Here is a 21978-nt window from a genome sequence, read left to right on the forward strand (position 1 = left end):
GCCCAGGGTGTTTTTTTCCTTCATGCTGTGATTGAGAGAGGTAGACATGCCCAGGGATCCTTTTTTCCTTCATGCAGTGATTGAGTGAGATAGACCTGCCCGAGATCCTTTTTTCCTTCATGCAGTGATTGAGTGAGATAGACCGGGATCCTTTTTTCCTTCATGCAGGGATTCAGTGAGATAGACCTGCCTTGGGATCCTTTTTTCCTTCATGCAGAGAGTGAGTGTGCTAGACCTGCCCAGGATCCTTTTTTCCTTCATGAAGTGATTGAGTGAGATAGACCTTCCCTGGGATCCTTTATTTCCATCATGCAGTGATTGAGTGAGATAGACCTTCCCTGGGATCCTTTTTTCCTTCATGCAGTGATTGAGTGAGATAGACCTTCCCTGGGATCCTATTTTTCGTCATGCAGTGATTGAGTGAGATAGACCTTCCCTAGGATCCTTTTTTCCTTCATGAAGTGATTGAGTGAGATAGACCTTCCCTGGGATCCTTTTTTCCTTCATGCAGTGATTGAGTGAGATAGACCTTCCCTGGGATCCTTTTTTCCTTCATGCAGTGATTGAGTGAGATAGACCTTCCCTGGGATCCTTTTTTCCATCATGCAGTGATTGAGTGAGATATACCTTCCCTGGGATCCTTTTTTCCTTCATGCAGTGATTGAGTGAGATAGACCTTCCCTGTGATCCTTTTCTTCGTCATGCAGTGACTGAGTGAGATAGATCTTCCCTGGGATCCTTTTTTCCTTCATGAAGTGATTGAGCGAGATAGACCTTCCCTGGGATCCTTTTTTCCTTCATGCAGTGATTGAGTGAGATAGACCTGCTGGGGATCCTTTTTTTCGTCATGCAGTGATTGAGTGAGATAGACCTACCCGGGGATCCTTTTTTCCTTCATGCAGTGATTGAGTGAGATAGACCTTCCCTGGGATCCTTTTTTCCGTCATGCAGTGATTGAGTGAGATAGACCTTCCATGGGATCCTTTTTTATGTCATGCAGTGATTGAGTGAGATAGACCTTCCCTGGGATCCTTTTTTCCTTCATGAAGTGATTGAGTGAGATAGACCTTCCCTGGGATCCTTTTTTCCTTCATGCAGTGATTGAGTGAGATAGACCTTCCCTGGGATCCTTATTTCTATCATGCAGTGATTGAGTGAGATAGAACTTCCCTGGGATCCTTTTTACCTTCATGCAGTGATTGGGTGAGATAGACAATCCCTGGAATCCTTTTTTCTATCATGCAGTGATTGAGTGAGATATACCTTCCCTGGGATCCTTTTTTCCTTCATGCAGTGATTGAGTGAGATAGACCTTCCCTGGGATCCTTTTTTTTGTCATGCAGTGATTGAGTGAGATAGACCTTCCCTGGGATCCTTTTTTTTGTCATGCAGTGATTGAGTGAGATAGACCTTCCCTGGGATCCTTTTTTCCATCATGCAGTGATTGAGTGAGATAGACCTTCCATGGGATCCTTTTTTTTGTCATGCAGTGATTGAGTGAGATAGACCTTCCCTGGGATCCCTTTTTCCTTCATGAAGTGATTGAGTGAGATAGACCTTCCCTGGGATCCTTTTTTCCTTCATGCAGTGATTGAGTGAGATAGACCTTCCCTGGGATCCTTATTTCTATCATGCAGTGATTGAGTGAGATAGACCTTCCCTGGGATCCTTTTTTCCTTCATGCAGTGATTGGGTGAGATAGACCTTCCCTGGGATCCTTTTTTTCGTCATGCAGTGATTGAGTGAGATAGACCTTCCCTGGGATCCTTTTTTCCTTCATGAAGTGATTGAGTGAGATAGACCTGCTGGGGATCCTTTTCTTCCCTTTATGGAGAGATTGAGTGAGATAGACCTTCCCTGGGATCCTTTTTCCTTCATGCAGTGATTGAGTGAGATAGACCTGCCGGGGATCCTTTTCTTCTCTTTATGGAGAGATTGAGTGAGATAGACCTTCCCTGGGATCCTTTTTTCCATCATGCAGTGACTGAGTGAGATAGACCTTCCCTGGGATCCTTTTCTTCATCATGCAATGATTGAGTGAGATAGATCTTCCCTGGGATTCTTTTTTCCTTCATGAAGTGATTGAGCGAGATAGACCTTCCCCGGGATCCTTTTTTCCTTCATGCAGTGATTGAGTGAGATAGACCTGCTGGGGATCCTTTTTTTCGTCATGCAGTAATTGAGTGAGATAGACCTACCCGGGGATCCTTTTTTCCTTCATGCAGTGATTGAGTGAGATAGACCTTCCCTGGGATCCTTTTTTCCATCATGCAGTGATTAAGTGAGATAGACCTTCCCTGGGATCCTTTTTTTCCATCATGCAGTGATTGAGTGAGATAGACCTTCCCTGGGATCCTTTTTTCCTTCATGCAGTGATTGAGTGAGATAGACCTTCCCTGGGATCCTTTTTTCCTTCATGCAGTGATTGAGTGAGATAGACCTGCTGGGGATCCTTTTTTCCTTCATGCAGTGATTGAGTGAGATATACCTTCCCTGGGATCCTTTTTTCCTTCATGCAGTGATTGAGTGAGATAGACCTTCCCTGGGATCCTTTTTTTCGTCATTCATCATGCAGTGATTGAGTGAGATAGACCTTCCATGGGATCCTTTTTTTTGTCATGCAGTGATTGAGTGAGATAGACCTTCCCTGGGATCCTTTTTTCCTTCATGAAGTGATTGAGTGAGATAGACCTTCCCTGGGATCCTTTTTTCCTTCATGCAGTGATTGAGTGAGATAGACCTTCCCTGGGATCCTTATTTCTATCATGCAGTGATTGAGTGAGATAGACCTTCCCTGGGATCCTTTTTTCCTTCATGCAGTGATTGAGTGAGATAGACCTTCCCTGGGATCCTTTTTTTCGTCATGCAGTGATTGAGTGAGATAGACCTTCCCTGGGATCCTTTTTTCCTTCATGATGTGATTGAGTGAGATAGACCTGCTGGGGATCCTTTTCTTCCCTTTATGGAGAGATTGCGTGAGATAGACCTTCCCTGGGATCCTTTTTCCTTTATGCAGTGATTGAGTGAGATAGACCTGCCGGGGATCCTTTTCTTCTCTTTATGGAGAGATTGAGTGAGATAGACCTTCCCTGGGATCCTTTTATCCATCATGCAGTGATTGAGTGAGGTAGACCTTGCCTGGGATCCTTTTTTCCATCATGCAGTGATTGAGTGAAATAGACCATCCCTGGGATCCTTTTTTCCTTCATGCAGTGATTGAGTGAGATAGACCTTCCCTGTGATCCTTTTTTTCTTCATGCAGTGATTGAGTGAGATAGACCTTACCTGGGATCCTTTTTTTCGTCATGCAGTGATTGAGTGAGATAGACCTTTTCTGGGATCCTTTTTTCCTTCATGAAGTGATTGAGTGAGATAGACCTGCTGGGGATCCTTTTCTTCCCTTTATGGAGAGATTGAGTGAGATAGACCTTCCCTGGGATCCTTTTTCCGTCATGCAGTGATTGAGTGAGACAGACCTTCCCTGGGATCCTTTTTTTCGTCATGAAGTGATTGAGTGATATAGACCTGCTGGGGATCCTTTTCTTCCCTTTATGGAGAGATTGAGTGAGATAGACCTACCCAGGGATCCTTTTTTCCTTCATGCAGTGATTGAGTGAGATAGACCTTCCCTGGGATCCTTTTTCCCTTCATGAAGTGATTGAGTGAGATAGACCTGCTGGGGATCCTTTTCTTCCCTTAATGGAGAGATTGAGTGAGATAGACCTTCCCATGGATCCTTTTTCCGTCATGCAGTGATTGAGTGAGATAGACCTGCCCGGGGATCCTCTTTTCCTTCATGCAGTGATTGAGTGAGATAGACCAGGATCCTTTTTTCCTTCATGCAGTGATTGACTGAGATAGACCGGGATCCTTTTTTCCTTCATGCTGTGATTGAGTGAGATAGACCTGCCTTGGGATCCTTTTTTCCTTCATGCAGGGAGTGAGTGTGCTAGACCTGCCCGGGGTCCTTTTTCCCTTCATGCAGTGATTGAGTGAGATAGACCTTCCCTGGGATCCTTTTTTCCGTCATGAAGTGATTGAGTGAGATAGACCTGCCAGGAATCTTTTTCTTCCCTTTATGGAGTGATTGAGTGAGATAGACCTTCCCTGGGATCCTTTTTTTCTGTCATGCAGTGATTGAGTGAGATAGACCTTCCCTGGGATCCTTTTCTTCCCTTTATGGAGAGATTGAGTGAGATAGACCTTCCCTGGGATCCTTTTTTTCTGTCATGCAGTGATTGAGTGAGATAGACCTTCCCTGGGATCCTTTTTTCATCATGCAGTGATTGAGTGAGATAGACCTTCCCTGGGATCCTTTTTTCCTCATGCAGTGATTGAGTGAGATAGAGCTTCCCTGGGATCCTTTTTTCGTCATGCAGTGATTGAGTGAGATAGACTTTCCCTGGGATCCTTTTTTCCTTCATGCAGTGATTGAGTGAGATAGACCTGCTAGGGATCCTTTTTTCATCATGCAGTGATTGAGTGAGATAGACCTTCCCTGGGAACCTTTTCTCGTCATGCATTAATTGAGTGAGATAGACCTTCTCTGGGATCCTTTTTTCGTCATGCAGTGATTGAGTGAGATAGACCTTCCCTGGGATCCTTTTTTCCTTCATGCAGTGATTGAGTGAGATAGACCTTCCCTGGGATCCTTTTTTCCTTCATGCAGTGATTGAGTGAGCTAGACCTTCCCTGGGATCCTTTTTTTCATCATGCAGTGGTTGAGTGAGATAGACCTTCCCTGGGATCCTTTTTCCTTCATGCAGTGATTGAGTGAGATAGACCTGCCCGGGGATCCTCTTTTCCTTCATGCAGTGATTGAGTGAGATAGACTGGGATCCTTTTTTCCTTCATGCAGTGATTTAGTGAGATAGACCTGCCCAGGGTGTTTTTTTCCTTCATGCAGTGATTGAGAGAGGTAGACATGCCCAGGGATCCTTTTTTCCTTCATGCAGTGATTGAGTGAGATAGACCAGGATCCTTTTTTCCTTCATGCAGTGATTGAGTGAGATAGACCTGCCCGGGATCCTTTTTTCCTTCATGCAGTGATTGAGTGAGATAGACCGGGATCATTTTTTCCTTCATGCAGGGATTCAGTGAGATAGACCTGCCTTGGGATCCTTTTTTCCTTCATGCAGAGAGTGAGTGTGCTAGACCTGCCCAGGATCCTTTTTTCCTTCATGAAGTGATTGAGTGAGATAGACCTTCCCTGGGATCCTTTATTTCCATCATGCAGTGATTGAGTGAGATAGACCTTCCCTGGGATCCTTTTTTCCTTCATGCAGTGATTGAGTGAGATAGACCTTCCCTGGGATCCTATTTTTCATCATGCAGTGATTGAGTGAGATAGACCTTCCCTAGGATCCTTTTTTCCTTCATGAAGTGATTGAGTGAGATAGACCTTCCCTGGGATCCTTTTTTCCTTCATGCAGTGATTGAGTGAGATAGACCTTCCCTGGGATCCTTTTTTCCTTCATGCAGTGATTGAGTGAGATAGACCTTCCCTGGGATCCTTTTTTCCATCATGCAGTGATTGAGTGAGATATACCTTCCCTGGGATCCTTTTTTCCTTCATGCAGTGATTGAGTGAGATAGACCTTCCCTGTGATCCTTTTCTTCGTCATGCAGTGATTGAGTGAGATAGATCTTCCCTGGGATCCTTTTTTCCTTCATGAAGTGATTGAGCGTGATAGACCTTCCCTGGGATCCTTTTTTCCTTCATGCAGTGATTGAGTGAGATAGACCTGCTGGGGATCCTTTTTTTCGTCATGCAGTGATTGAGTGAGATAGACCTACCCGGGGATCCTTTTTTCCTTCATGCAGTGATTGAGTGAGATAGACCTTCCCTGGGATCCTTTTTTCCTTCATGAAGTGATTGAGTGAGATAGACCTTCCCTGGGATCCTTTTTTCCTTCATGCAGTGATTGAGTGAGATAGACCTTCCCTGGGATCCTTATTTCTATCATGCAGTGATTGAGTGAGATAGACCTTCCCTGGGATCCTTTTTTCCTTCATGCAGTGATTGGGTGAGATAGACAATCCCTGGAATCCTTTTTTCTATCATGCAGTGATTGAGTGAGATATACCTTCCCTGGGATCCTTTTTTCCTTCATGCAGTGATTGAGTGAGATAGACCTTCCCTGGGATCCTTTTTTTCGTCATGCAGTGATTGAGTGAGATAGACCTTCCCTGGGATCCTTTTTTTTGTCATGCAGTGATTGAGTGAGATAGACCTTCCCTGGGATCCTTTTTTCTATCATGCAGTGATTGAGTGAGATAGACCTTCCCTGGGATCCTTTTTTCCTTCATGCAGTGATTGGGTGAGATAGACCTTCCCTGGGATCCTTTTTTTCGTCATGCAGTGATTGAGTGAGATAGACCTTCCCTGGGATCCTTTTTTCCTTCATGAAGTGATTGAGTGAGATAGACCTGCTGGGGATCCTTTTCTTCCCTTTATGGAGAGATTGAGTGAGATAGACCTTCCCTGGGATCCTTTTTCCTTCATGCAGTGATTGAGTGAGATAGACCTGCCGGGGATCCTTTTCTTCTCTTTATGGAGAGATTGAGTGAGATAGACCTTCCCTGGGATCCTTTTTTCCATCATGCAGTGACTGAGTGAGATAGACCTTCCCTGGGATCCTTTTCTTCATCATGCAATGATTGAGTGAGATAGATCTTCCCTGGGATTCTTTTTTCCTTCATGAAGTGATTGAGCGAGATAGACCTTCCCCGGGATCCTTTTTTCCTTCATGCAGTGATTGAGTGAGATAGACCTGCTGGGGATCCTTTTTTTCGTCATGCAGTAATTGAGTGAGATAGACCTACCCGGGGATCCTTTTTTCCTTCATGCAGTGATTGAGTGAGATAGACCTTCCCTGGGATCCTTTTTTCCATCATGCAGTGATTAAGTGAGATAGACCTTCCCTGGGATCCTTTTTTTCCATCATGCAGTGATTGAGTGAGATAGACCTTCCCTGGGATCCTTTTTTCCTTCATGCAGTGATTGAGTGAGATAGACCTTCCCTGGGATCCTTTTTTCCTTCATGCAGTGATTGAGTGAGATAGACCTGCTGGGGATCCTTTTTTCCTTCATGCAGTGATTGAGTGAGATATACCTTCCCTGGGATCCTTTTTTCCTTCATGCAGTGATTGAGTGAGATAGACCTTCCCTGGGATCCTTTTTTTCGTCATTCATCATGCAGTGATTGAGTGAGATAGACCTTCCATGGGATCCTTTTTTTTGTCATGCAGTGATTGAGTGAGATAGACCTTCCCTGGGATCCTTTTTTCCTTCATGAAGTGATTGAGTGAGATAGACCTTCCCTGGGATCCTTTTTTCCTTCATGCAGTGATTGAGTGAGATAGACCTTCCCTGGGATCCTTATTTCTATCATGCAGTGATTGAGTGAGATAGACCTTCCCTGGGATCCTTTTTTCCTTCATGCAGTGATTGAGTGAGATAGACCTTCCCTGGGATCCTTTTTTTCGTCATGCAGTGATTGAGTGAGATAGACCTTCCCTGGGATCCTTTTTTCCTTCATGAAGTGATTGAGTGAGATAGACCTGCTGGGGATCCTTTTCTTCCCTTTATGGAGAGATTGAGTGAGATAGACCTTCCCTGGGATCCTTTTTCCTTCATGCAGTGATTGAGTGAGATAGACCTGCCGGGGATCCTTTTCTTCTCTTTATGGAGAGATTGAGTGAGATAGACCTTCCCTGGGATCCTTTTATCCATCATGCAGTGATTGAGTGAGGTAGACCTTGCCTGGGATCCTTTTTTCCATCATGCAGTGATTGAGTGAAATAGACCATCCATGGGATCCCTTTTTCCTTCATGCAGTGATTGAGTGAGATAGACCTTCCCTGTGATCCTTTTTTTCTTCATGCAGTGATTGAGTGAGATAGACCTTTCCTGGGATCCTTTTTTTCGTCATGCAGTGATTGAGTGAGATAGACCTTTTCTGGGATCCTTTTTTCCTTCATGAAGTGATTGAGTGAGATAGACCTGCTGGGGATCCTTTTCTTCCGTTTATGGAGAGATTGAGTGAGATAGACCTTCCCTGGGATCCTTTTTCCGTCATGCAGTGATTGAGTGAGACAGACCTTCCCTGGGATCCTTTTTTTCGTCATGAAGTGATTGAGTGATATAGACCTGCTGGGGATCCTTTTCTTCCCTTTATGGAGAGATTGAGTGAGATAGACCTTCCCTGGGATCCTTTTTCCTTCATGCAGTGATTGAGTGAGATAGACCTGCCGGGGATCCTTTTCTTCTCTTTATGGAGAGATTGAGTGAGATAGACCTTCCCTGGGATCCTTTTTTCCATCATGCAGTGACTGAGTGAGATAGACCTTCCCTGGGATCCTTTTCTTCATCATGCAATGATTGAGTGAGATAGATCTTCCCTGGGATTCTTTTTTCCTTCATGAAGTGATTGAGCGAGATAGACCTTCCCCGGGATCCTTTTTTCCTTCATGCAGTGATTGAGTGAGATAGACCTGCTGGGGATCCTTTTTTTCGTCATGCAGTAATTGAGTGAGATAGACCTACCCGGGGATCCTTTTTTCCTTCATGCAGTGATTGAGTGAGATAGACCTTCCCTGGGATCCTTTTTTTCCATCATGCAGTGATTGAGTGAGATAGACCTTCCCTGGGATCCTTTTTTCCTTCATGCAGTGATTGAGTGAGATAGACCTTCCCTGGGATCCTTTTTTCCTTCATGCAGTGATTGAGTGAGATAGACCTGCTGGGGATCCTTTTTTCCTTCATGCAGTGATTGAGTGAGATATACCTTCCCTGGGATCCTTTTTTCCTTCATGCAGTGATTGAGTGAGATAGACCTTCCCTGGGATCCTTTTTTTCGTCATTCATCATGCAGTGATTGAGTGAGATAGACCTTCCATGGGATCCTTTTTTTTGTCATGCAGTGATTGAGTGAGATAGACCTTCCCTGGGATCCTTTTTTCCTTCATGAAGTGATTGAGTGAGATAGACCTTCCCTGGGATCCTTTTTTCCTTCATGCAGTGATTGAGTGAGATAGACCTTCCCTGGGATCCTTATTTCTATCATGCAGTGATTGAGTGAGATAGACCTTCCCTGGGATCCTTTTTTCCTTCATGCAGTGATTGAGTGAGATAGACCTTCCCTGGGATCCTTTTTTTCGTCATGCAGTGATTGAGTGAGATAGACCTTCCCTGGGATCCTTTTTTCCTTCATGAAGTGATTGAGTGAGATAGACCTGCTGGGGATCCTTTTCTTCCCTTTATGGAGAGATTGAGTGAGATAGACCTTCCCTGGGATCCTTTTTCCTTCATGCAGTGATTGAGTGAGATAGACCTGCCGGGGATCCTTTTCTTCTCTTTATGGAGAGATTGAGTGAGATAGACCTTCCCTGGGATCCTTTTATCCATCATGCAGTGATTGAGTGAGGTAGACCTTGCCTGGGATCCTTTTTTCCATCATGCAGTGATTGAGTGAAATAGACCATCCCTGGGATCCCTTTTTCCTTCATGCAGTGATTGAGTGAGATAGACCTTCCCTGTGATCCTTTTTTTCTTCATGCAGTGATTGAGTGAGATAGACCTTTCCTGGGATCCTTTTTTTCGTCATGCAGTGATTGAGTGAGATAGACCTTTTCTGGGATCCTTTTTTCCTTCATGAAGTGATTGAGTGAGATAGACCTGCTGGGGATCCTTTTCTTCCCTTTATGGAGAGATTGAGTGAGATAGACCTTCCCTGGGATCCTTTTTCCGTCATGCAGTGATTGAGTGAGACAGACCTTCCCTGGGATCCTTTTTTTCGTCATGAAGTGATTGAGTGATATAGACCTGCTGGGGATCCTTTTCTTCCCTTTATGGAGAGATTGAGTGAGATAGACCTACCCAGGGATCCTTTTTTCCTTCATGCAGTGATTGAGTGAGATAGACCTTCCCTGGGATCCTTTTTCCCTTCATGAAGTGATTGAGTGAGATAGACCTGCTGGGGATCCTTTTCTTCCCTTAATGGAGAGATTGAGTGAGATAGACCTTCCCATGGATCCTTTTTCCATCATGCAGTGATTGAGTGAGATAGACCTGCCCGGGGATCCTCTTTTCCTTCATGCAGTGATTGAGTGAGATAGACCAGGATCCTTTTTTCCTTCATGCAGTGATTGACTGAGATAGACCGGGATCCTTTTTTCCTTCATGCCGTGATTGAGTGAGATAGACCTGCCTTGGGATCCTTTTTTTTCCTTCATGCAGGGAGTGAGTGTGCTAGACCTGCCCGGGGTCCTTTTTCCCTTCATGCAGTGATTGAGTGAGATAGACCTTCCCTGGGATCCTTTTTTCCGTCATGCAGTGATTGAGTGTGATAGACCTTCCCTGGGATCCTTTTTTCCTTCATGAAGTGATTGAGTGAGATAGACCTGCCAGGAATCTTTTTCTTCCCTTTATGGAGTGATTGAGTGAGATAGACCTGCCGGGGATCCTTTTCTTCCCTTTATGGAGAGATTGAGTGAGATAGACCTTCCCTGGGATCCTTTTTTTCTGTCATGCAGTGATTGAGTGAGATAGACCTTCCCTGGGATCCTTTTTTCATCATGCAGTGATTGAGTGAGATAGACCTTCCCTGGGATCCTTTTTTCCTCATGCAGTGATTGAGTGAGATAGACCTTCCCTGGGATCCTTTTTTCGTCATGCAGTGATTGAGTGAGATAGACTTTCCCTGGGATCCTTTTTTCCTTCATGCAGTGATTGAGTGAGATAGACCTGCTAGGGATCCTTTTTTCATCATGCAGTGATTGAGTGAGATAGACCTTCCCTGGGAACCTTTTTTCGTCATGCAGTAATTGAGTCAGATAGACCTTCTCTGGGATCCTTTTTTCATCATGCAGTGATTGAGTGAGATAGACCTTCCCTGGGATCCTTTTTTCCTTCATGCAGTGATTGAGTGAGATAGACCTTCCCTGGGATCCTTTTTTCCTTCATGCAGTGATTGAGTGAGCTAGACCTTCCCTGGGATCCTTTTTTTCATCATGCAGTGGTTGAGTGAGATAGACCTTCCCTGGGATCCTTTTTTTCGTCATGCAGTGATTGAATGAGATAGACCTGCTGGGGATCCTTTTTTCATCATGCAGTGATTGAGTGAGATAGACCTTCCCTGGGATCCTTTTTTCCTTCATGCAGTGATTGAGTGAGATAGACCTTCCCTGGGATCCTTTTTTTCGTCATGCAGTGGTTGAGTGATGTAGACCTTCCCTGGGATCCTTTTTTCCATCATGAAGAGATTGAGTGAGATAGACCTGCTGGGGATCCTTTTCTTCCCTTTATGGAGAGATTGAGTGAGATAGACCTTCCCTGGGATCCTTTTTTCCTTCATGCAGTGATTGAGTGAGATAGAACTTCCCTGGGATCCTTTTTTCTTTCATGCAGTGATTGAGCGAGATAGACCTTCCCTGGGATCCTTTTTTTCGTCATGCAGTGGTTGAGTGAGATAGACCTTCCCTGGGATCCTTTTTTTCGTCATGCAGTGATTGAGTGAGATAGACCTTCCCTGGGATCCTTTTTTCGTCATGCAGTGGTTGAGTGAGATAGACCTTCCCTGGGATCCTTTTTTCCTTCATGCAGTGATTGAGTGAGATAGACCTTCCCTGGGATCCTTTTTTTCGTCATGCAGTGGTTGAGTGAGATAGACCTTCCCTGGGATCCTTTTTTTCGTCATGCAGTGATTGAGTGAGATAGACCTTCCCTGGGATCCTTTTTTCGTCATGCAGTGATTGAGTGAGATAGACCTTCCCTGGGATCCTTTTTTTCATCATGCAGTGATTGAGTGAGATAGATCTTCCCTGGGATCCTTTTTTCGTCATGCAGTGGTTGAGTGAGATAGACCTTTCCTGGGATCCTTTTTTCCTTCATGCAGTGATTGAGTGAGATAGACCTTCCCTGGGATCCTTTTTTCCTTCATACAGTGATTGAGTGAGATAGACCTTCCCTGGGATCCTTTTTTTCGTCATGCAGTGGTTGAGTGAGATAGACCTTCCCTGGGATCCTTTTTTCCATCATGAAGTGATTGAGTGAGATAGACCTGCTGGGGATCCTTTTCTTCCCTTTATGGAGAGATTGAGTGAGATAGACCTTCCATGGGATCCTTTTTCCGTCATGCAGTGAGCTTCACGATGCAGGGATGAGGTACCTGGGCATGTTCATTCTACCATGCAGTGACACATGGGGATGTCTATGGAGACTCATTGTCATGTAAGTGATATCATGAGAATAAAGGATAGAAATGACGGTTCTGTGCGTTAGGAAGGTGATGGTGAAATGGACAGACTTGGCTATGGGTTATTCACAGAATGTCCACTTCACCTAAAATGTTCTGTTTCTCTTCTGATTGCAGGGCCCACAGGGTATCAGAGGCTACCCAGGACCATCCGGACCCAAGGGGGAGACGGTGAGTTTTCTATCAGTCGCACTCTGTCTCCCAGCACGCAGATGGTGTCCAGTTTGACAGGTAGCTTTCATGGGGGATGCTTCAGCCGGAATTCATGTTGCATTTAAGGTTCTACCCTGCCCCTTTGCTCTACTTCTCCCAGGGTAGATGTCCATCTAAACTGACCTCGATACCTGACCAAGTCAACCAGACCTTGTCCAAGTCTCCTGAGCTGAGCTTGCAGGAGAAGGACACCTTGGCAAGCGCACTATCTAAGCTGACTTCGATATCTGACCAAGTCATCCAGACCTTGTCCAAGTCTCCTGAGCTGAGCTTGCAGGAGAAGGACACCTTGGCAAGCACACTAAGCCTCTCTCTAAAACGTTCCCTGACCACGGCCTTCTCTTTCGTAGGTGGTGTTGCCTGCGTTGACCTCAAGGCTCCTCACTCCATGACACTAAATAGGCACAGGAAAGCTCCCCGCAGGGTATTCCCGGACACTGGGCCAAAGCACCTCCTAAGTCCAACAGTGATGAGAGCAAGCAATTCTTAGTCAGTGCATTCTGAATCAGTGATGAGAGCAAGCAATTCTTAGTCAGTGCATTCTGAATCAGTGATGAGAGCAAGCAATTCTTAGTCAGTGCATTCTGAATCAGTGATGAGAGCAAGCAATTCTTAGTCAGTGCATTCTGAATCAGTGATGAGAGCAAGCAATTATTAGTCAGTGCATTCTAAATCAGTGATGAGAGCAAGCAATTATTAGTCAGTGCATTCTAAATCAGTGATGAGAGCAAGCAATTCTTAGTCAGTGCATTCTGAATCAGTGATGAGAGCAAGCAATTCTTAGTCAGTGCATTCTGAATCAGTGATGAAAGCAAGCAATTCTTAGTCAGTGCATTCTGGGATGCCCCATGGCAGTTCCCGGGCACTTAGATCTGTAAGGGCACTGAAGCCTAAGTTGCCTGTAGTGGCATGAGCTATAGCTTGTGTCCTTGCCCTGTAGTCTTGACTGACCAATGCACTCTTCAAATACTGCTCCTCCAGAAATGCCCCATCCTTTCCTCTTAGATCCTGTCCAGGGGCACCTGACCTTTGCATGTGTCCACTCTCTCTGCAGTGTCTCTCTTAAAACCTGTGGATAGCAAAGATAAAGGTGATTAGTGGAGATGTACCTAGTGCTTCATGCCACACGGCTCCATCTTCAAAGCACCCGTCCGGGGATCAAACCCATGTTGCATGGCATCGGCCTGTTTCCAAGGCAAGTGCATTGACCTTGAGTTACCTATTTTGCACCCCACCCTAAAACGTGTGGCTTTCTTGGGTTTTGTTTGTGCCTCGTCCTTTATCTAGTGCTTGACCACTTATTATGTGGCCCTGCAGTAGAAACGGACTATAACTCCCATGATTTTTCATCCCTGACTATGCTGGCTAGGGCTGATGGGAGCAGAAGTCCATAACATCTGGAGGCTTCATAATAGGTCTCCATGGCTCATGCGTCCTTTTCGAACCTTGTCCCCTGCTGGAGCGGTCACCACCTCTTCACCGGGGCAGTAGGCAGCAGTGAGAGTCTGGAGTTTGTGAGAGGGAGTCTGGCTATTTTTGAATTGATATAGATATTTTGTTTGGCTGAGGGTTTGTGGTTGAATTATGAGATGTGATCTTACGAGCTCTCCTTCCACCCCTGTGTTTAGGGCCCAGCTGGCTATAAAGGAATGATCGGATCGGTTGGAGCAGCGGGGAAACCTGTAAGTGAATCCACGCCCTTAAATAACTGCATGTTTGTGTTCCTGTTATCACCTGTTCCAGTAATCTCCACTGTGCCATATACCATCATGTGTATCCTATAAATACCCCACACCAACCTCAGGGAGAGCTCACATCCCTCGAGACCTGTCCCCTGTGCCATACATACCAATCTATGCCATGTAGCCCTTATGTGTACCCCACATACTCCCCTGTACCACAGAGCCATCACATGTATATACTCATCCATGCCATATAGCCCTGATCTCTACCAAACATAATCACCTGTGACCTATAATCCTTACCTATACCCCTATATGCATAATTGCCATACAGTCTATTTACTCACCAGTGGCATATATCACTCACATATACCCCAACAGCTCACCTCTGCCTCAGATCCCTCATCCACACCCTATGCGCTCTCAGGTGCCATATAGCCCTCCTCTATACCCCACATTCTGATATGTGCCAAGCCGCCTTCATATGTACCCTACATAGCAAGTAGTGTCATACAGTATAGACCTACACACTCTATACTCACCAGTGCCATACAGTATACACCTGAACACTCTATACTCACTAGTGCCATACAGTATACACCTGCACACTCTATACTGGACAGTGCCATACAGTATACACCTGCACACTCTATACTCACCAGCGCCATACAGTATACACCTGCACACTCTATACTGGACAGTGCCATACAGTATACACCTGCACACTCTATACTGTACAGTGCCATACAGTATAAACCTGCACACTCTACACTTGCCAGTGCCATATAGTATATACCTTCACACTCTATACTCGCTAGTGCCATATAGTATACTCCTGCACACTTAACACTCGCCAGTGCCATATAGTATATGATAGGTTAGGTTATTTATAACGCGCTTAATACCCAGAGGTTTCTAAGCGCGGACCCGGGGATCGAACCCATGTTGCTCCGTGTCATCTTGCTTCCAAGGCAAGCACGTTGCCGTTGAGCTATCCTCCTTCACACTCTATACGCGCCAGTGCCATATAGTATATACCTTCACACTCTATACTGGACAGTGCCATACAGTATACACCTGCACACTCTACACTCGCCAGTGCCATATAGTATATACCTTCACACTTTATACTTGCCAGTGCCATACAACCCTTTTTATACCCTACATATTAACCTATGCAGCCCTCACATGTACCCTATATTGTCACCTGTGTTATGCAGCCCACACATGAGCCTTAATTACTCACCACTGCCAGGTAGCCCTGATTAATACCCTACAAACTCATCTGTTCCACAGAGCCCTGATCGGTGGCTTACATGTTAACGAGTTCCATACAGTCTGACTGTATATAGTCAGCAGTGCCATACGGCCCTCGTCTGTACACGGCATATTTGCATGTGCCACACAACCCTCCTTTCTACCATAGTGTTGGGCGGAGCAGTAAAAATATGGCGGTAACGCTATTACCTTCACATTACCGCCACGCCCAATCCCGAGTTTGGGCGGAAAGTGCGAGAGTTAGCTAGAGGTAAATCTTGCCACTTTCCGCCCATTTACGGCGCTATTACCGCAGCGCTAATAGCGCCCACAATGTCACATTGTGTCCAATGGCCTCAATGGGAATGGGGTCTTACCATCCCCCTGCAACTCAGGATCTGGCACTAATAGCACCGCACCAAGTTGCCGTAACGCAGTTTGCATTGGGTGGTATCCCAGGAGATTTACCGCCGGGATACCTGCCAACTTGTGATGAGGTCCACAGTCACCAGTGCCATACAGCCCTCATCTGGACCCTACATAGCATGTGCCACAAAAGCCTCCTTTCTACCATATACACTCACCGGTGCCATACAACCCTTTTCAATACCCCACATACTCACAAAGCCCTCACGAGGACCCTATGTAGTCACGAGGGCCGCACAGCCTACACAAGTATCCTCTACATTCAACAGCGTCTGTAGACTACATGTTCCAACGAGCCCTCGCCTGTGTCCTAAATACACTTACCAGTGCTATAGCACCCTCTCTCTCTCACCTGTCTCCAGCTCCCTACCTGTCTTCTCTGGCCTAACATGTTGCAAATATATTAACATGCCTCTTACATTGGTTATCTTATTTACAGCTCAACTCTCTCGTGCACCACTCAGGAGAGATGTATACCTCACCTGGCTCCTAAATCCCTTGTCTGTTTCCTTATCGTTTGCCTATCTCCTAAGCCCTCGCATATACACAGCACACACACCCCCCTCCCCCGTACTCCCTGCCATACCACAATGCTTCTTCTGTATGTTTACCAGAGTTCTGTATTCATGCCCTGCCTTCTATAGTGTCATCTCAGCCATGCTGGCCCGTCTCTTGCACCATCCCTGCACCCATCACCAGTCACTGTAGCGCTCTCACGTGCTCTCATCCGCTCTTGGCGCTCCATCACATGTTATGTCTAATCTTATTTCTAAATGGATGGAATTCAAAGTTGTGCTCCCCTCTGCCCCTTTCAGGAAGCCCCGGGGAGGGGGGGCAGCGAGGGGTCTTTCTGTGGATTAACGATGCCAGATCCCACTCGCTAAATTCTTTTTTGCTTCCTGCACAGGGCAAAGAAGGGCCCCAGGGACCACCTGGTGACGTGGGGGAGAAAGGCGACACCGTAAGTGACCTGTTCAGCTTCATGGCGCTGTGACGTGCAGCATCTTGCGATAAAGAGAATGATGACGATTATGTTACTTTATTTACCTATTAATAATAACAACAACAAAATGATAATAATAATAATAACACTTCTTTATTTGTATAATAACGCAAGCAATATTATTATTATTATTTGCAAAAGTGTCTGTATTTGTAAGGTTTAGTCTGTATTTGTAACACATACTTTTTTTTATTTTTACCATGTTGTCGGTATTTCTTTTTTCTTTATCACAACTATAATAATGTATTCTCAATATTTTTCTTTTTTTGAAAACCTTTTATTTAACATTTTATGGTTGTGACATATATCAGGACAAGTCAGCATATTCAATTAGGATTATGAACTGCATATGCTCCCCGTATACGACTGAGTACTCGTCTGCAGGTACAGTGTACCCCAACACGATTAAACGCCGCCCTTACCTCCTCCCGCCAATTCCAGAGAGAGCCCTAAGCCCGGAATTCGACCTAAGCCGTCAAGGTTCCTAATAAAGAAAGTGTTTTAAAAGTGATGGTTTAAATGTACTCAGAGGATTCTCCTTGATGACAGGTGTCCATGCGTTCAAATATCTAGGGATTTGCTCGAGGATGTGAGCGGCAGGGCTTTAAGTGGGCCGGGGCTAGTTGGGGCCGAGCAGCTCAGGCATCTCGTTCTGAGGCAGCGCCCTGCCGTGGCTCACCATTTTCCGCTGGCAGCCCCGGCCGCTACAGGACAAAGCTCATGTGTGAAAACTTCAGGCTTCAGAAAAGAATGCCTTTAATTTATAATGGTGGCGCCGCACCTGCGAGGCATCCAATCAAGCAAGAGATGCCCGTGGGCCAGCGCCACCGTTATGCAAGAAAGGGGAGGCACCTGGAAACAGAGGGCTTTTTTTTTTTCTTCAACCTGAAGCTCCCACACATTCGTGGGAGTTTCAGGTTTTAGGGAAAAAGGCTTAGGCTTCCAGCGGTCTCACCTTTTCAGCCTTAATGGTGACGTTGCCCCTCCCCTGGCATGAGGCCTGGCGAGGTGCAGCGCTACCATTTAGGCTGAAAAAGAGAAGTGCTGTCTCCTGCCACTCAAGCCTTTAGCAAACACTGATCTTTACAAAAGGCTGCCTGGCAGGGGTGCCTGTAACCTATTGAGCCGGGGCCTAATGAGCCGGCGCCGTTAGACCACACCCCCTTGATGAGCCCGGTTCATTTTCCTGTGCCACGTAAGGCACTGGTGATTGGTAATCCTCCCAGCTTCCACAATATCCCATAACTTTACGCACCACATGTCTGGCACACCGCCCACTGGATTGTTCCGGCATTGCGCAATCGTGATCCTGGTGGCCGCCATTGAGCGATGCATCATGTAACGATCCAATGTGATAACCATGTTTTATAGACAACCAAGGAGGGCCTTCCTGGCCGTCCCGGGCCCTGAAGACCAAGTTAAAGACCTGAGCAGAGCAAGAAGACAGAGGTGGGGCGGCAAAGGAAAGAGCGGTGGGGGAAAAATAGTGGTCTGGAGAGAGGTGCTTGAAGCCCACGGTGGAACGAGGGCTCCTGCTATCTAGCGAAGGTTGCGTTCCAGCCAATGGGAATGCACAGCCCCTCTCCACAGGGCACTAATGTGGGACACTGGCATGCACTAAGCTAGGATTAGCAGAGGCACAGGGAAGGGAAACCTGTAGAGAGACAGCCACAGATACACGGTTCCCACCAACACTCACCATGGCGTCGAGAAATGCACCAGGACCAAGGCCAACCCAGGGCTATATCTCAACGTGCTTAGACCAGCTTTCAATAAATACAATTCATTTTCGGTCGAAGGTTTGATATTTGCGTCATCTTTGCAAATGCTTCCTTCACCCTCTGCCGTTTCCCAGGATTCACCTGGGCACTGTGAGTCAGCCTATGTGTTCCAGGCGCCTAGCAGCTTTGGCCTCGAGCCACTGCCACCCACTGAGGCCATGCATTTCCCCCTCTAATTGGAGACCTGTTTTTTTTTTCCCTTGGCTGCTGTGCTCAGTAATTTGCCTTTTTGGGCTGCGAGTATCCCAGACCCCTGACCCCCCTCATTAGTGCAATTGAATGCCCGTCTCCAAGGCCTGTCACAAGCTGGTGGCAGAAAAATACGAAAAGACCAAACATCACCTGTCACCCTGAAGGCCTTTGGATTGAGTGTGCATGGAGGCAGCTGTGAGCCGGGCGGCCGTGCAGCTGCTCAGAAGCGAACAGAGAGCAGCTCATCACAGGTGCCCAGGAGGTTTAGGGATCAGCTACCAATGGCCTTTAAAGAGCAGCTGCAGCAGACGAGCTAAAATAAATCTGCACACACGCTGCCGGAGAGGAACCGAACATAGGCAGTCAGTGAGCAGCCATGGCATGTGATTAAGGAGCAACTTGCTCATAGGTGACACAACGAAGCTGCACGAAGCAGGCCTGAGAGCAGTTGAATCAGGCAAGGCCCACATGGATCTGGCACAGGGAATAGCTGCACAGTGACAGAACAGCTGCACAATGGCAGACAACAGCCGGTTGCCAGGGAACAGCTACACAGGAATTCAGAGCAGCTGCACACAGTCAATCAAACAACAGCTACATGCCTTCGCGGTCAGAACAGGTGCACACGGGCAGCCAGGGAACAGCTACACAGGAACGTAGAGCAGCTGCACTCAGTCAATCAAATAACAACTGCATACCTTCGCAGTCAGAATAGGTGCACACGGGCAGCCAGGGAACAGCTACACAGGAATGTAGAGCAGCTGCACACAATCAATGAAATAACAACTGCATACCTTCGCGGTCAGAATAGGTGCACACTGGCAGCCAGGGAACAGCTACACTGGAACGTAGAGCAGCTGCACACAGTCTATCAACTAACAGCTGCATGCCTTCGCGGTCAGAACTGGTGCACACGAGCAGCCAGGGAACAGCTATACAGGAACGCAGAGCAGCTGCACACAGTCAATCAAATAACAGCTGCATGCCTTTGCGGTCAGAACAGGTGCACATGGGCAGCCTGGGAACAGCTACACAGGAACGTAGAGAAGCTGCACACAGTCAATCAACTAACAGCTGCATGCCTTCGCGGTCAGAACAGGTGCACATGGGCAGCCTGGGAACAGCTGCACAGGAACGTAGAGCAGCTGCACACAGTCAATCAAATAACAGCTGCATACCTTCGCGGTCAGAACAGGTGTACACAGGCAGCCAGGGAACAGCCACACAGAAACGTAGAGCAGCTGCACACAGTCAATCAACTACCAGCTGCATGCCTTCGCGGTCAGAACAGGTGCACACGGGCAGCCAGGGAACAGCTACACAGGAACGTAGAGCAGCTGCACACAGTCAATCAAATAACAGCTGCATACCTTCGCGGTCAGAACAGGTGCACACGGGCAGCCAGGGAACAGCTACACAGGAACGTAGAGCAGCTGCACTCAGTCAATCAAATAACATCTGCATACCATCGCGGTCAGAACAGGCGCACAGGGGCAGCCAGGGAACAGCTACTCAGGAATGTAGAGCAGCTGCACACAGTCAATCAAATAACAGCTGCATACCTTCACGGTCAGAACAGGCGCACACGGGCAGCCAGGGAACAGCTACAAAGGAACGTAGAGCAGCTGCACACAGTCAATCAAATAACAGCTGCATGCCTTCGCGGTCAGAACTGGTGCACACGGGCAGCCTGGGAACAGCTACACAGGAACGTAGAGCAGCTGCACACAGTCAATCAACTACCAGCTGCATGCCTTTGGAGTCAGAACAGGTGCACACAAGCAGCCAGGGAACAGCTACACAGGAATGTAGAGCAAGTCAGAACAGCTGTACATAGGCAGCCAGGGAATAGCTATTAACTGGGGTGGCTCCCCAGCTCTTTAAGGCGAGAAGCAATACCCTTGAGATGGATGGGGATGCCAAGTTTATTCATACATCAATTATCGAAACGACTCAGGTAGTTTGGGAAAAGGAAGACTGTTTTATTTTCAATGATCTAAAACAGGGAGCACAATGAACATCAGCGCACTCGCTCGATCCTCTTACTACATGCATCTTAAAAAAGGTTGTGTTCTTATACCCAAAATTAGTCATCAATGACGTTAACCTGCGTACTACCAACGTCATCCTACGTGGCAAACTACAAAAACCTATGTGCAGTAATGTTAGGCTCTCAGTGAGTATCTAAGTATACTTTCTATACTAGCATGAGTCTGTGAATGAAAGTGATAGGGTACTTAACATCAGGTGGGGCAACTAAGACCTCCCCTCAAAATGGCCACTATGAACGTCACTAAATGTACAACGTCCCATTGGCTACAAAACTATAGGACCCTTAATTATGTAGTCCTCTATAATTGGTTGGCTTCTAACATCCGTCAGTACTTTTCCATCTACGTCTAACAGCCTGCAGGCTGAACATCCATGTGCTTGTGGACTCGTCTTAACACTAGCTTCCCACCAATTAGCATATCAATTCATCATCACCTCAATGGTCTAGTGTCAATTAGGGCTTTGAAATTCGTCCTTGAGAGTGTTCCTAGCTCTGAGAAATGTAGGGAGTGAAGGCACAGGCTGCCTTTGTACGTAGGTGTGACAACCTCGTTCATCAAACTTCATCCTTCCACGTGACTAGAGACTATGGAATTGACCTTCTGGTGCATTTAAAATACTAATTCTTAATAGACCTCTGACGTCTTTTGTTTTTGTCCATGTCTTCAGAGCATGAGTTCTGTTCTTTCGAACGATTTGTATCCAATATCAGTCTGCTCCAGTTTGATAATACCTTGGCTTTTTGGCTCATCATGTTCTGCCTTCTGAGATTCATTTTGTTCTATGGCATAAGCTTCTTCACCTTGAGCCCAAGATGTCTCTTATCCTCTGTACTTTATTGATGCCTTATACAATATCTGCATTTTCTGGTCTCTGTACGACGTGGTGTCCTGATATGGGGCCTAGGTCCCATGCAGCCTTGCCTGCTTCACGTCATGGTGTCCTGGAAATGGGGCCTAGGACCCATGTAGCCTTGCCTGCTTCACGTCATGGTGTCCTGGTATGGGGCCTAGAACCCATGTAGCCTTGCCTGCATCACGTCATGATGTCCTGGTAATGAGGCCTAATACCCATACAGCCTTGCCCGCTTGGTGTCATGGTGTCCTGGATTTGGG

At 46.4% G+C, this 21978-nt stretch overlaps 1 protein-coding gene across 1 annotated transcript in view; it reads left to right on the plus strand.

The window, feature by feature from the left end:
• The window catches only part of COL9A2 (collagen type IX alpha 2 chain), a 168628-nt gene that overhangs the window by 84316 nt on the left and 62334 nt on the right, over positions 1 to 21978 (plus strand). The window contains exons 14-16 of the mRNA XM_069622556.1: positions 12375 to 12428; positions 14099 to 14152; positions 16743 to 16796. Of these exons, the coding sequence (XP_069478657.1) occupies positions 12375 to 12428; positions 14099 to 14152; positions 16743 to 16796 (162 nt within the window). The remainder of the gene's footprint in view (positions 1 to 12374; positions 12429 to 14098; positions 14153 to 16742; positions 16797 to 21978) is intronic.

The sequence above is a fragment of the Ambystoma mexicanum genome, chromosome 11, assembly GCF_040938575.1.
Source record: "Ambystoma mexicanum isolate Mex_15411 chromosome 11, UKY_AmexF1_1, whole genome shotgun sequence".
NCBI classification, from domain to species: domain Eukaryota; kingdom Metazoa; phylum Chordata; class Amphibia; order Caudata; family Ambystomatidae; genus Ambystoma; species Ambystoma mexicanum.